Source organism: Centropristis striata, chromosome 7 (genome assembly GCF_030273125.1).
Source record: "Centropristis striata isolate RG_2023a ecotype Rhode Island chromosome 7, C.striata_1.0, whole genome shotgun sequence".
NCBI classification, from domain to species: domain Eukaryota; kingdom Metazoa; phylum Chordata; class Actinopteri; order Perciformes; family Serranidae; genus Centropristis; species Centropristis striata.
This window is the reverse complement of record NC_081523.1, coordinates 37,477,425-37,492,340: the sequence shown is the minus strand read 5'-3', so window position 1 is coordinate 37,492,340 and position 14,916 is coordinate 37,477,425. Positions and strand designations below refer to the sequence as shown.

The window sequence follows — 14,916 nt, the reverse complement described above, 5'->3', positions numbered from 1 at the left end:
GATAAATTAAAGCTGCAAGCAGTGATGAACTGGCCCGAGCAGAGTGACCTGACAATTATTGTTTCTTACCAAGATAAAAAAAAACTTTAGATTTAGAAGTGTTAGATAATATATCTCGTTTTAAGAGTTCATTTCTTATTTCAAGTGTTCAACATGCTTATTTCTAGATGCACAACATGGGTCAAAAATAACCCATATCCATTTTTTAGCTAAGTAGCTTGCTAAGCTAACTACTTAGCTAACTTCTTGGCTAAGTAGCTTGCTAAGCTAACTACTTAGCTAACTTCTTGGCTAAGTAGCTTGCTAAGCTAACTACTTATCTAATAATTGTCAGTGCACTCTGCTCGGGCCAGCTTTAATTTATCTTGTTTCAAGAGTTAATTTCTTATTTTAAGCGTTCAACATGCTAATTTCTAGATTTAACAATCTTAATTTAAGAAATCTTGTCAAGTGAAATTATCTGTCCATGCAGCAAGATCGATCCCTCAGATTTAGTGTTTTTATCTTGTTTTTAGACACCTTTTTTGCACTGAAGGTACACCGACTATGGAGAAGTGCATCAAACAACCCCACTTCAAAAAACCAACCTATCCCTTTAAACTTAGCTGCTGTGGAATATTGCACGAAACAGGTGTAATGGCCTACTTGGTTTCAAACCCAGAAGTTTCAAGAATGCTATTAACCTTCAAAAACATCCAGCAGTCTGATTTCCCATTTCATCCCAACACTGCAGTTCACTCTCAGTAGCGCAGACTGGGCTCAGTGTCACTGACGCTGCTGCTGTTGCTCAGACTTCTCCGCTGTCTTACACAATCCTTCCAGTCGAGTTTCTCCGGTGGGTTGAGGACCTCTGCCCCCGTCTCGATGCCGAGGACCTGCCTCTGCACCAGCTTGTAGTAGAGCCCCTCACTGGCCATCAGCTGGCTGTGCGAGCCCTGTTCGACCACGAGGCCCTTGTCGATAACAATGATGTTGTCGGCCTTTTCCACGGTGCTGAGCCGATGAGCGATCACCAGCACTGTGTGCTCATGCATGATGTCATTGAGAGCCTTCTGAACCTGCAGTAGATAGCAGAGATAACAAAATTATAACAAATATGACTCAGCAATAGGGATGGGTACCTTTCACATTTGAACCGATACGGTACCGATACCCGGTACCTGGGAATCGGTACCGGTACTCAACGGTACCAATTTTCGGGACTTTTGCGTTTGTTTATGTGGTAATAAATGTTAATTTGTTTAATAATAAAATCTAATTTTTTCAATTTATTTCTCAAAATATAAACTTTAAAAAATATATCCAAACAATATAAAATCCAGGATGAGCAGTGCTTTATTGTTGAGCGAACGTGCATTTTGTAACATGAAGGTTGCAGTGTTATCAAAGAATGCAGAGGAGCTCTCAGGTGGCAAAGCACGGAGGAGAAAAACAAAAAGGTTGCAAGTGCACGTGTGATTTGTTGTGATGACGTCGTAGCTGTACGGCGCAGCACCGGTCAGACAGTATTGTGGGCATGGTTGGAATAAACAAAGTTGAGTCAGGCTGCTCTGTGCACATATCGAGGATGACGCAGGAGTCCGAGGGATTTAATTTCAGCGAGGCAGTTTGGAGTAAAGTGGCAGGTAATATTCCTGAGTTGAAGAGCGGAGTATTAGCGGAGGACCAGAGATGCAGCAGCTAGCTGCTAGCTGTTAATGACTGGTCTACAGAAGAATGGAGAGAGCAAACGGACTAAGGAAGGTCCAATCTGGAGGCAGACGAAGGCCAAGCCCGGGTAGAGACATTGGAGAGATAGCAGCTGGCGGCTAGCAGGCCGAGAGCCGGCTGTTGGTCTCTGCGCCGGGTTGGAAGAGTGCAACAGCTAGTGGCTAGTGGCCGCGGTGAGCAGACAGGACCAGACGAGGAGGTAAATAAAAAAAAATAAAAAATAGTGCGATCGTCAGCACGCTTGTTAATCAAAGACGTTAAATGAAAAGGTTGAAATCAATGATCAGTTTAAAGTTAACGGCGTTGAGGTACCGAAACATGGTACCGTTTGATTTTACATGAATCGGTACACGGTAGTACCGACGGAATTCGGTCGGTACCTATAAAAGTACCGAATTCGGTACCCATCCCTACTCAGCAATGTCATGTAACAGTTGGTAGAAATTAAAGAGCTTTTATTTTGAAGAGGTGACTTTTATTTTGGTGACTCTCCGATCTCCTTACCGTTAGAGGAGTCCTGCTTTGTTATCTGGTAGAGCAACAATCCTCATCCTGCTTTATTATTGTGGCATTGCCAGTGAGTATGTTTATTTGTATTTGTATATTTGTTTAGGAGGATTTAACATGTTTTAAGGTATATTTGACTCATGCAAATGGTTAATATTGTCTGTATTATTTGTTTATTTTCAGTTTTACCTTTTCTTCATTAAAATCCAGCCAAGTACTTCAAACAGCCTGATCATTGGAGGAGATTTTTGGAGAAATTAGTTTAGCTTACTGTTTCATAACTCTGATGAGAACAGTACAAGCAACTCTCTGAAACATTAAAAAGTTGACTTATTTCCCACTGTATCTCAGAGACATGAATACAACTGAATGATGCCCAACTGCTACAGACATTTATATTTATTTATTCATGTTTTGTATTTACTTTTTACCTCCATACCCCTCTGGATGTAAATAGTTAAATTGTATGTGTTTGTTTTTTCTTTACATATTCATATTATTAAAAGACAAAATAACATATGGATGGTTTTATGTGTGACCTTAACCAACAATCAATTCATTCTAGGAACAAGTATAATGTGTAGCAAAAGTCTGAGATATCCTATCAGGGTTCAACATTAATGTCTTTTTTCACTTCCCAAGATGCAAGCTGGTCAGAAATCGACTTGCAGTCAATTTTTACTTAGAAATTAGATACAAATTATCCTATTTATGAGCAGTTCTCAAAAAAACAGCAATTTAACTCTATGGAGTCTTGGACTATTTTGTCCATTTCTGATATATACATATTCATATTATTAAAAGGGAATGGACAATGAACATTTGGAACAAGAAGCTATTGATACAAAACCCTTGGCTCTGTACAATTTTGATACTAACAAGTGTAAATCCATTTGTACTTGTCAATTGTTGTGAAATTTCCTAATGAAAAGATAATTATATATACACTACTGGTCAAAAGTTTTAGAACACTCCAACTTTTCCAGAATTTTATTGAAAATGATGCAGTTTAATGTCTCAGTGTACTCTGAAATTAATGCATATAACAAATGAACAATTGAAGTTAAAAAAATAAATCGTAGAATCAAAAAAATGTAAACTTTTGACTCATTGAAGTAGCACCTTAACAGATAGAACAGCTGAACACACTCAATGGAAATACTCTTCATAAAGTTCCTCCCAACTCTGTTGCAGAAGTTCCCTTAAATGTGGAGCAACTTGTAGGTTGTAAGTGATCAAGAAAAGTTGGGACACCTGTAGGAATTGGTAGCAACTTAGCAACTTTCAAGGCTTGATCAACCTCCATTTTTGCAGAACTGCTTTAAGTTTTTAACCCATTTCTTGTTCAATTTAAAAGACCTTTTTGTATAATTCTGAAATGTACATTGTTTTTCAGTTTTGGTTAAGCTTACCTTTTTTTATTTACCTCTGGCAGTTCACCACTTACCTTTGTACCCTTCCTAGCTGTTCATTTGACTTGAACTGCTTGAATTTCATTAAAAAAATAGAAAAATTGTGGTGTTCTAAAACTTTTGACCAGTAGTGTATATAAAAAAAGAAGTAGACTTAGCCTTGCACTTACGAGGTGTTCGCTCTCTGCGTCGAGGGCGCTGGTCGCCTCGTCCAGGATGAGAACGTGAGGGTTGCGGATGAGAGCTCTTGCAATGGCCACCCTTTGTTTCTGCCCCCCTGACAACTGGGTGCCTTTCTCTCCAACGCCTGGGGAATAATGATGAGGAATAATTCAGCTTTTTACAAAACAATATGTATTGTGCTACCCTACAAAGTCTAACTGCAGTAACTACTATTTTGGTCAAAATTGAGTTTAAAAATGAACTAGTTGATGTATGTTTTATCTTGTGACAAAGTTTTAGTTTTCAATTTTGCTTTATTTGAGAGAAATAATGATATAAAAATTGCAGTAACTACAAAATCCAACTCAAAACCAAAGCTGTTTTGACTGTGATAACCTTGTATTTCTTCATTGTGTTGAATAGTGAAGATAAGATGAATAGAAATTATAAGTTTATTTAATAGGGACCTTATTATCTACATAGTGATTAAGTAAAAAAGTGATACAATTATATTAAGACTAAAATATTGCGTTACTTTATAATATTAAGTCTAAAACACCTTTGAATAGAGAGAACTTTTAAATAAATTTATAACAAAATCAATTTGAAAATGTTTATTCAGTGAAAACTAAATATAAAAGCTGAAAGAAGACAACAACATTGTAGTTACTGCACTCTGTGTTTGCTTTACCATCAGAACCTTTTACAGCAAAACCAGAGTGCAGCAACTACATTTTTGGGGTCAAAGGTCAAATAAATCATCATGATTTTTTAGTATAAAAATTACATCGACAATTCATGTAGAAATAAGTGTCATATCACCTTACATATAACCCATTTGGCTGGCCGAGTAAAAATCTTTTAAAAAAAACTTTAAAGCAGTTTTTCTCAATTTTACCTTTTTGCGTAGTTACTGCAGTTAGACTTTGTATGGCAGAATAGTTATCAGTAGTATGTTTAGTCCCATTGTGCCTTAAAACTAACTGTTAGATTTATAGTAGGAGACCAGCGCAGTAAACATGACTATGAGGGCTTTATTCACAGTCTAATTCTTATAATAAATAGTATTAATACTATATATATATATATATATATATATATATCAAGTAGAGTACACATGTTATTGTAGAAAAACAAATCAGCCCCTCTATATAAATAATACTAGCGGTTGTTTTTATTATGATGACATTATAATAATGACTGCGTGTCCTAGGTTACATATCTTTTTCATTACCACTATGTGTCCTTTAATGTAATTAATTTTAACACTCCAGCATGAGAGGGCATTCATATGACTTTTACAAATCTAATTTTTCAATTTATTCCAAAGTGGAAGTGTCCTATCTTACAATAATAATGACAGTGAAAATAATTTGTGTAATTAACTCATGATTCAGTTAATTCACGTCTCAACATAATGCTATGTATAATCCAATATAATGGTTTTTAACTATGTATAAAGAACAAAATCTGAATGAAAATTGATGAGAAAAAATAATGAAATGTTACGGTAATGATAGAATTGTTTGAATTAAAATATGTGTATATTTTAATAAAATTACATTTTGGTGACACCAGCTACCCTTGAGCATATTTAAATGCTTGCAAAAGAAGAAAAAAAAACCTTTCGTTGTTTTTTTTTTTCTATTTAAAAATGTGTTACAGTAATTAATTTTTGCTCACAGTGTCTCTAAAAATGTCAGAAAATGAAAAATGTCTTCTTTCAGCTTTTATATTCAGTTTTCAGTGAATAAACATTTTCAAATTGAGTGGGGTTGTTTGAGGCAAATTTTGTTATAAGTGTATTTAAAAGTGTTTAACAGCTCTATTCAACGATTTGTGTATTTTAGACTTAATATTATAAAGTAATGGTATATTTTAGTCTTAATATAATTTTAGCTCACATTTTTACTCAATCACTATCTAGATAATAATTTCCCTATCAATTAGAGATAGAATTGTTTGAATTAAAATATGTGTACATTTTAACAAAAAACATTTTGGTGATACCCACTACCCTTGAGCATATTTAAGTGTTTGCCAAAGTGAAACAAAAACAAAAAACCTTTCGCTGTTTTTTTTATTTCCATTTAAAAATGAGTTACGGCACAACCTCACCTATATGACCTGATAATAATAGATTTTTTATTCTGACTTACTGGATCAACATTTTGAACCAAAAAGAAACAAAGTACATAAATGTGATCTTGTGATTGTGTGTGATCCTGTCATCAAGTCTGGTTTTTATTCTAGTGGGACTCGATTTTATTTGTGTCTTGTGTGTTTAGCGTAACAATTTTGGTCATTTTGTGTCTTTTGTTGTGTCTTTTTTTGGTCATTTTGTGTCTTTTTTTGGTCATTTTGTGTCTTTTTTTTTGTCATTTTGTGTCTTTTTTAGTCTTTTTTTGGTCATTTTGTGTCTTTTTTTGGTCATTTTGTGTCTTTTTTTGTCATTTTGTGTCTTTTTGTCATTTTGTGTCTATTTTTAGTCATTTTGTCTCCTTTTTTTGTCATTTTGTGTCTTTTTTTGGTCATTTTGTGTCTTTTTTGGTCATTTTGTGTCTTGTTTAGTCCAACATAAAATGTGATTTTGAATCTTTTTTTTTTACTTTCAAAACACTATCATGCTCAATACATTTTTTTAATTAATTTTGCTCACAGCGTCTCTAAAAATGTCAGAAAATACATGAAAACATTTCAAATAGATTATAAATTCATATTAAACAGTGACTTTAGATTGTATATGTTATAAAGGGTCAAAGAAAATATGTATTCAATGCTCTTGGATGTTTGCTATGAGCTGCACCATGTTCATGAGAATCACCCAGAGAACCAAGAGCAGGTACTCACTGCTCTCGTAGCCTGTGGGGAGGGAGGTGATGAAGTCATGAGCGTTAGCCTTGGTGGCAGCCTGCACCACAGCCTCCATGGGGACGCCAGTCAGCCCGTAGGTGATGTTCTCCTTCACCGTCCGTGCAAACAGCACAGGCTCTTGGCTCACAAGACCGACCTGCAGAAACAAAATAACACATGGATGGTTTTATGTGTGAAAGACCTTAACCAACATTCAATTCATTCTAGGAACAAGTATAATGTGTAGAAAGTCTGAGATATCCTATCAGGGTTCAACATTAATGTCTTTTTTCACTTTCCAAGACGGCAAGCAGGTGAGAAATCGACTTGCAGTCAATTTTTACTTATAAATTAGATACAAATTATCCTATTTATGAGCAGTTCTAAAAAAAAACAGCAATTTAACTCTATGGAGTCTTGGAGTATTTTGTCCATTTCTTAATAATTTTCATCCTGCCTGTATACACCACTAAAACATGTTTAAATGCCATGTTGGTATTTTTTTTCACCTTTATGACCTGATAATAATTGATTTTTTTTATTCTGACTTACTGGATCAACATTTTGAACCAAAAAGAAACAAAGAAAAACCAACATAAATGTGATCTTGTGATTGTGTGTGATCCTGTCATCAACTCTGGTTTTTATTCTAGTGGGACTCGATTTTATTTGTGTTTAATGTTTAATTTTGGTCATTTTGTGTATTTTTTTAGTCATTTTGTGTCTTTGTAAGTCATTTTATGTCTTTTTTGGCCATTTTGTGTCTTTTTTAGTCGTTTTGTGTCTTTTTTGGCCATTTTGTGTCTTTTTTAGTCATTTTGTGTCTTTTTTAGTCATTTTGTGTCTTCTTCTGCATTTTTTTTTCTTGCTTGCTCTTCCTCTCATAAAATTAATCTTAACCCACCACCATTTCCTTGCACTAAGTGATAAGTACTGCATCTCTTCTACCCCAACATGGAATTTTACTTGCCCCAGGGAATCAGGCCTTCCTTATCATTGAGCCCTGCTTCTCCCCCTGTGACAATGAGTTCTGTTGTTGCCCAAAAACTATTAAAAACACATCCGTGAGCCACACTGTTGCACTGGGGGACGTGTTCCCTCATTATAAGTAACATAGATACCTGTCGACTATGAAATCTATGATAACCAATAACTCTGCCTTTCACTGTAACTGTTTTTAATGTGTTTGCATGTGTTTTCTCTGTATTCTGTTTTGTGTTTTCTCTCTACTCTGTTTTGTGTTTTCTCTTTATTTTTTTGGACCTCAGGAAGACTAGCTCGTCCCATTTTGGTGACAGCTGATGGGGATCCTTTTAACAATTGACAATAAACAATAATGAGCATTTATTAGTATGATTTTGTCAGAATGCAGCCAGGACCCAAGTGCAAATGAGAAGCTGGACACCAGAAATATCTCAGGAGATTTGGAATTGAAGGAAAAACTCAAAACTAGGCTTGATGTTGGCAACATTCAGAGGTTAAGATGTCGAGCCGTAGACTTTATTACTCTATGGTCATATTTTAGTTGACTAAAATGTAAAAATAACATAAAATGTAATGCCTTATATAAGCAACACATTTTTATAATTCAGGAATACAAATTGCTTTGGGCCTACACCAACATCAATGAAAATGTACATGTAAAGAGAATAGAAAAGACATTTCATTTGGTATAATTTTTTTTTCACAGTCACATGGAGCCACTGCAGAAGGCCTGAAGGGCCTCATGTGGCCCCAGAGCCACAGGTTGCCCACCCCAGATATAGACTGACCTTGGAGTGGAGGTAGTCATGCTTGAGGGTGTGAACAGGCCTTCCATCCAGCAGCACCTGGCCTTGCTGAGGAAGGTAGAAGTTTTCCAGTAGACTCACACAGGAGCTCTTTCCACTGCCTGAAGGTCCAACAAGGGCGGTCACCTCCCCAGGCCGCAGAGTGAATGATACTCCCTGCAAAACACGGAAAGGATTTGTTCAACAGGAAAAGATTTGTTTTTCTAAGCTTCAAAACTCAGACTGAAAAAGTTGAGGTTGACACATATGAATAAATAAAACAAAATTGACCACCCCCACCCCTTTTTCTTCCATCCTGACCGTTGTGAGGGCATTTATTAGACAGAAACATCCACCAACTTTGTGGAAATGTATTTGTTATTTGTCCTCGTGGCCCTCTCATTTTTTTATTTTTTAAACTAGTGCTAAAAATAGGTGAAAAGGTCTGGTAAATATTTTTTTCTTTTTTAACTTGTTTAGTGTGGTCAGATAATAAAATTAAAAAAGTGGGTTTGTGAATAAAGGAAAATCTTTATATTTCTATATCTGAAAACGTTTTTTTCTAGTTCTACATGGCAGAGTCTAATGATGGCATCACCACATTACACCTTCTAAAGTGGAAGTTATTACAGATTTTTTATGTTCTTTAACTTTGCAATAAATTATTTTCATCATTCAGTATTCCAGGTTTTCCTCAATTAGTTTGTTTTTGATCATCATACATCCTAATTTTTATGTTTTCCTTTATTCATTTTTGAAAAAAAAAATCCCTTTTTGTGTCACTACTCCTCAAATGCACAACATGGTTAAAAAATGATCCATATCCATATTTTAGCTAATTAGCTTACTAAGCTAACTACTTAGCTAATTTCTTTGATTAGTAGTTAGCTAAGTAACTTGCTAAGCTAACTACCTAGCTAACTTCTTGGCTAAGTAATTAGCTAAGTAACTTGCTAAGCTAACTACCTAGCTAACTCCTTGGCTAAGTATTTAGCTAAGTAGCTTGCTAAGCTATCTACTTACCGGTAGCTAACTTCTTGGCTAAATAGTTAGCTCAGCAAGCTACTTAGCCAAGTAGTTAGCTATGTAATAATACAAAAACTTTTTTTCTTCATAAAGTATGAGAAGCAAAATGGAAATAATGATCTGTTTTTATCAAAAACAACATATTTAAATAATTCTTGGAATATTCAATCATATTATAAGTTTATATCAAAAGATGGAGCACAGAAACACACAGCAGCATTAAATAACATGGCAAGTTAGATGTCTTTTACATGCTCTTTTGTATTTTAAAAGCTGATGAATGACAATATTCTAGACAATGTTCAATATATTTAAATATGACCACAATAAGGATTTACTGTTTTAAGAACAGGTTGGAAAAGCATCTAAAGCAGCAATTTACTTGACTTTTTCTTCCTTGAAAGCCAGAACCTGTGCTTGGCATTGTTGTGTAAGGTTCATAAGCATACAGGATCTATAAGAGAGCATCCTGTCAATCTTATTAGAAGAGTGCGACACCCAGTGGACAAACAGGAATATCAGTGCATTTTATTGTTTTAGACTTCTCTGTCATTTTAAGTAATCTCGAGCAGTGGTTCTCAAATTTTAAAATATACATTTAAAAAGTAGCATTCCTGCAAAAATCCTTTAAAAATAATTATTTAATAAATATTTTAGGAAAATACAAGTATAAGTTCATAAAATGAATTTTATATTCAGTAGGCTATTCAATTTCCTGATCCTAAAAACCCAGAGTGTCCCCCAAACCAGGATGGTTGGACCCAACCTGTCAATCACCTGGCATCACCTGTCAATCACCTAAAAACTCAAAGATGGAGTCGTGGTTGAAGCGTAGCAGTTGTAGTTTTAAATGGTTATATGCTCACTGTTTTTACTACATTAGTTTGAATCACTACATTTTAGTGATGAGAAATATTTTCAATAAATTTAGTCATGGATTATTAACATTTAAAATGTTTGAAATTTTTTTTTTTTTTAAATGTTTGAATTTTGTATGTGTTTATCAGTTCCAAAGTTTAATAAATCAGACACTGGTGACACAGCGCTCTGTTTTTAACTCTTTTTTTTTTTTTCAACCAAAAATGCTTTGCCCTGGTTAGGGGGTACTTGGCTGAAAAAATATTTCACAGGGGGAACATCACTGAAAAAAGGTTGAGAACCACTGGTCGGGTGCAGCTATTCTCAACATTGGGGTCCTGGCCCCAATTGGGGTCGCGAGATGATTTCTGGGGGTCGCCAAATCATTTTGGAAGTCAGCTCTGTCTCCACTGTGTTAAAGTGTTCATGTGTTAATGTGTTTTAGTCTTTTTGGTCATTTAATGTCCCTTTTTTGGTCATTTTGTGGTTTTTTTTTTTGTCATTTTGTCTTTTTTTTTGTCATTTTGTGTCCTTTTTTTGGTCATTTTGTGTCTTTTTTGGTCATTTTGTGTCTTTTTTTGATCATTTTGTGATAAATGTGTGTCTTTTTTTGGTCATTTTGTTTCCCTTTTGGTCATTTTGTGTTTTTTTGGTCATTTTGTTTCTTTTTTGGTTATTTTGTGTCTTTTTGTGGTAATTTTTTGTCATTTTGTGGTCAATTTGAGTCCTTTTTTGCTTAATTTTTTGGTCATTTTTTGGTCATTTTGTGTCTCTTTTTGATCATTTTGTCATTTTGTGGTCAATTTGATTCTTTTTTGGGTAACTTTGTGTCTCTGTATTGAAGCTGAGTGTGTAACAGTCAGAATGGACCTTTAAACTTATAGCAAAGGACTTAGATTAAAAGTAACAATAAAATATAAAAAATATATGAATGCACAGACAGAGAGATGTTTTAGTTGTTGTCTGCTTCATTATTTGTCCAAAATTCGTCGTATCAACTGAGTTTGTATGATCTGAACTGTGAGATAGTGTTCAGTGAGCGGACAACATGCAGGTTAAATTGGGGGTTGCCACTCAAAAAGGTAGAGAACTACTGGTCTAGTGGGCCGGATTGGACCCTTGGCTGGCCAGTTCTGGGCCTCGGTATGCATGTTGACACCCCTGGTTTACATTAATTAATACATGAGTAAACTGGAAGTGACATGACCCCCTTAGAGTTGTTAATAGGTTGAAGAGTTACTGAAAATGTATCAACAATGAAGATCTTTCAGAACCAACCTTAAGAATATTAGTCTCCGGGCGTGTTGGGTAGGCAAATGTGATGTCTTTAAATTCAACCACACCAGTGCAAGTGTCTGGAGCGTCTGTGCCATCAGCTGGGTGTTTGGGTTCCCTGTCCAGGTACTCGAAAACTTTCTCAGCAGCTCCAACCCCCTGCATCAGGCCTGTGTACACTGATGCAATACTCTGTAAGAGAAACCACACGACTTCAGTTAAAGGCATTAGTGTCTTCGTACCTGCATCATGAGAAGTTGAATAAAAACTGATGAAATACCTCAAGACAATCTCCCAGTTCCAGCACATAAATGAAAAAAGCTATCAGGGCGCCACCAGTCATCTGATTGGTCACTACAAGGTGGCAACCATAGTAGAGGACGGCAACCTCCAAAGCAAGCTCTGAGATCTGGAGAAATACACACAGAGCCTATTAATGGCCACACTATACAGGTACATACCAAGGTTATAATAGTTTTTTCATTAGTTTTATTTCTTATTATTTATTTCGTTTTTTCATTCAGTTAGTTTTAGTTAGTTTTTAGAGTGAGTTTGCTAGTTTGAATTAGTTTTTTTTTGGTGGAAAATGCTTAGTTTTAATTTATTTTTTATTAGTTTTAGGTTTTTTTTTATTGGGTGCGAGATTCAAAAAGGTCCCAATAAATGTTTCCTTTATTTCCTTTGGCTTATCCATGTCAACTCCAATAAGTTTATTAAGTCAAATCAGTAAAACCAAATCAAAACCAAAGATAAAAAAACTAAGAACATTTTAGCTATAATTTTAGTTAGTTTTTAGAGTGAGTTTGCTAGTTTTAATTAGTTTTTATTTTTTGGAAAATGCTTAGTTTAAATTTAGGTTTTATTAGTTTTAGTGTTAGTTTTTTTTTCTTGGGTGCGAGATTCAAAATGGTCCCAATAAATGTTTCCTTTATTTCCTTTGTCTGATCCATCTCAGCCCCAATAAGTTTATTAAGTCATAAAACCAGATAGATGAAATAGATTTCATATCAACCAAAAAGGTTTATGTATGAAAAAAGTTGACAAAGATAAAAACTAAGGACATTTTAGCTATAATTTTAGTTAGTTTTTAGAGTGAGTTTGCTAGTTTTAATTAGTTTTTATTTTTTTGGAAAATGCTTAGTTATAGTTTAGTTTTTATTAGTTTTCGTTTTTTTGTAATGGGGCATTTGTTGGGTGCCAGATTCAAAAAAGCCACAAAAAATGTTTCCTTTATTTCCTTTGTCTGATCCATCTCAGCCCCAATAAGTTTATTAAGTCATAAAACCAGATAGTTGAAATAGATTTCATATCGACCAAAAAGGTTTACGTATGAAAAAAGTTGACAAAGACGAAAACGAAGGACATTTTCACTATAATTTTAGTTTGTTTTGTAACCACAAAATACAGTTTCAGTTAGTTATCGTTTTAAAAAATCTCTCGTTTATATTTTTATTTCAATTCTTTTCAAGTTTTTATTAGTTTTAGGGTTTTTTTTATTGGGTGCGAGATTCAAAAAGGTCCCAATAAATGTTTCCTTTATTTCCTTTGGCTTATCCATGTCAGCTCCAATAAGTTTATTAAGTCAAATCAGTAAAACCAAATCAAAACCAAAGATTAAAAAACTAAGAACATTTTAGCTATAATTTTAGTTAGTTTTTAGAGTGAGTTTGCTAGTTTTAATTAGTTTTTATTTTTTTGGAAAAAGCTTAGTTTTAATTTAAGTTTTATTAGTTTTAGTGTTAGTTTTATTTTTATTTTTGTTGGGTGCGAGATTCAATAAGGTCACAATAAATGTTTCCTTTATTTCATTGGTCTGATACATCTCAGCCCCAATAAGTTTATTAAGTCATAAAACCAGATAGATGAAATAGATTTCATATCAACCAAAAAGGTTTATGTATGAAAAAAGTTGACAAAGACGAAAACTAAGGACATTTTCACTATAATTTTAGTTAGTTTTGTAACCACAAAATACAGTTTCAGTTAGTTATCTTTTTTATTTTTATTTCAGTTAACGAAAATGTTTTTTCAATTCTAGTTTTCGTTAATTCGTTAGTTTTCGTGAACTATAATAACCTTGGTACATACAGGTATCATTATTATATTTTACAAAACAGATTTAGAGCTTGACACCTTCAGCTGATGGGGCGACTGCTGATACCTACACAACTGCACCACATGTAACCAGCGTAGGCCAGGGCTTGTTTCTTGTTGAGCTGAAACATGGCCAACAGCTTGGCGTAGTAGGCCTCGGCCTCCCCGCTCTCATTGGCGAAGCTCCGTACGGTTCTCATGGAGGAGATGGTTTCCTCTGCAACTTTATTGGCTTCTGCAAGGGTTGTTTGCACCTCTTTGGTCAATTTCTGAAAGGAACAGTACAATACAAAGAAGTTAATTTAATGCTGTCTGCAAATAAAATGATCAACACAAACAATTTCAGTGCAGGCAGCAAACAAACAACCTATGTTACACTATGTTTTATATGGATAGGTGTGTATATTTGTTTGTAAGGGTGTGTGTATATATGTCGATATGTATTTTCTTATATATATATTTTTTTGTATATGTAGGTGTGTATGTGTATATATATATATATATATATATATATATATGTATGGTTTATCTTTTTATTTTTTAATTATTTTATTTTATATATATTTTATGTATGTGTGTGTGTGTGTGTGTATATATATATATATATATTTATTTTTATTATTGATATTTTTTTCTACACACTGTTGTCTTAACTGATCTGGTGTATTAACCTATTAATAAAACGATGTAAGGCTCTCTGGGGGGAGTGGAATGGGTGTTGGGTTATATAAGAAAATGAAAATATGTCTCTTCGATTGTACTGTTTACTGCAACTGTGAATCAATAAAAATATATTAAAAAAAATATAAAAAACACATACAATTTCATTATTGGCCTGGGAAATCATACACATTATTGTTCTCTGTATGCCACGGCTGAAATGCCGTCTTTGTAAGTTCGCAGGCTCTCGTTGGTTAGTTTTTATCTATAAATGTATTCTTGGGCTGCTTCCCTCTTACCTATGTGCATATATGTGTTGAAACAAAACTAAATATGGTCTACAATCACAAATCATTGTCCAGATGCTGGAGCCAAGAGTGAGAACTGAGTTAGGTCAGAAAGCTTTTAGTTACGCCCCTTTATCGTGGAACAGTTTGCAAAAGGAATGTCTGAATTGATCACAATCCGTGAATTTAAATTGATTCTAAAGGATAAAGAAATAATTTCCCTTGGTCGTTGTGACTGCTCCTTATAAGTCTCTACTGAGGCTCCTTCAGTGTTGTTGTGATGCTGGATTAGTATTTAAACCA

General features: G+C 34.3%; 1 protein-coding gene across 1 annotated transcript in view; it reads right to left on the bottom strand.

Annotated features, from left to right (window-relative positions):
* abcb9 (ATP-binding cassette, sub-family B (MDR/TAP), member 9) overlaps positions 1-14,916 on the bottom strand; it is a 33,827-nt gene continuing 18,911 nt past the window's right edge. Inside the window, exons 7-13 of the mRNA XM_059336424.1 lie at positions 13,738-13,935; positions 11,853-11,981; positions 11,576-11,764; positions 8,417-8,590; positions 6,642-6,801; positions 3,800-3,936; positions 1-1,058 (exon numbers count right to left, since the gene is read on the bottom strand). Coding sequence (XP_059192407.1) covers positions 741-1,058; positions 3,800-3,936; positions 6,642-6,801; positions 8,417-8,590; positions 11,576-11,764; positions 11,853-11,981; positions 13,738-13,935 — 1,305 coding nt within the window. The 3' untranslated portion in view covers positions 1-740. The remainder of the gene's footprint in view (positions 1,059-3,799; positions 3,937-6,641; positions 6,802-8,416; positions 8,591-11,575; positions 11,765-11,852; positions 11,982-13,737; positions 13,936-14,916) is intronic.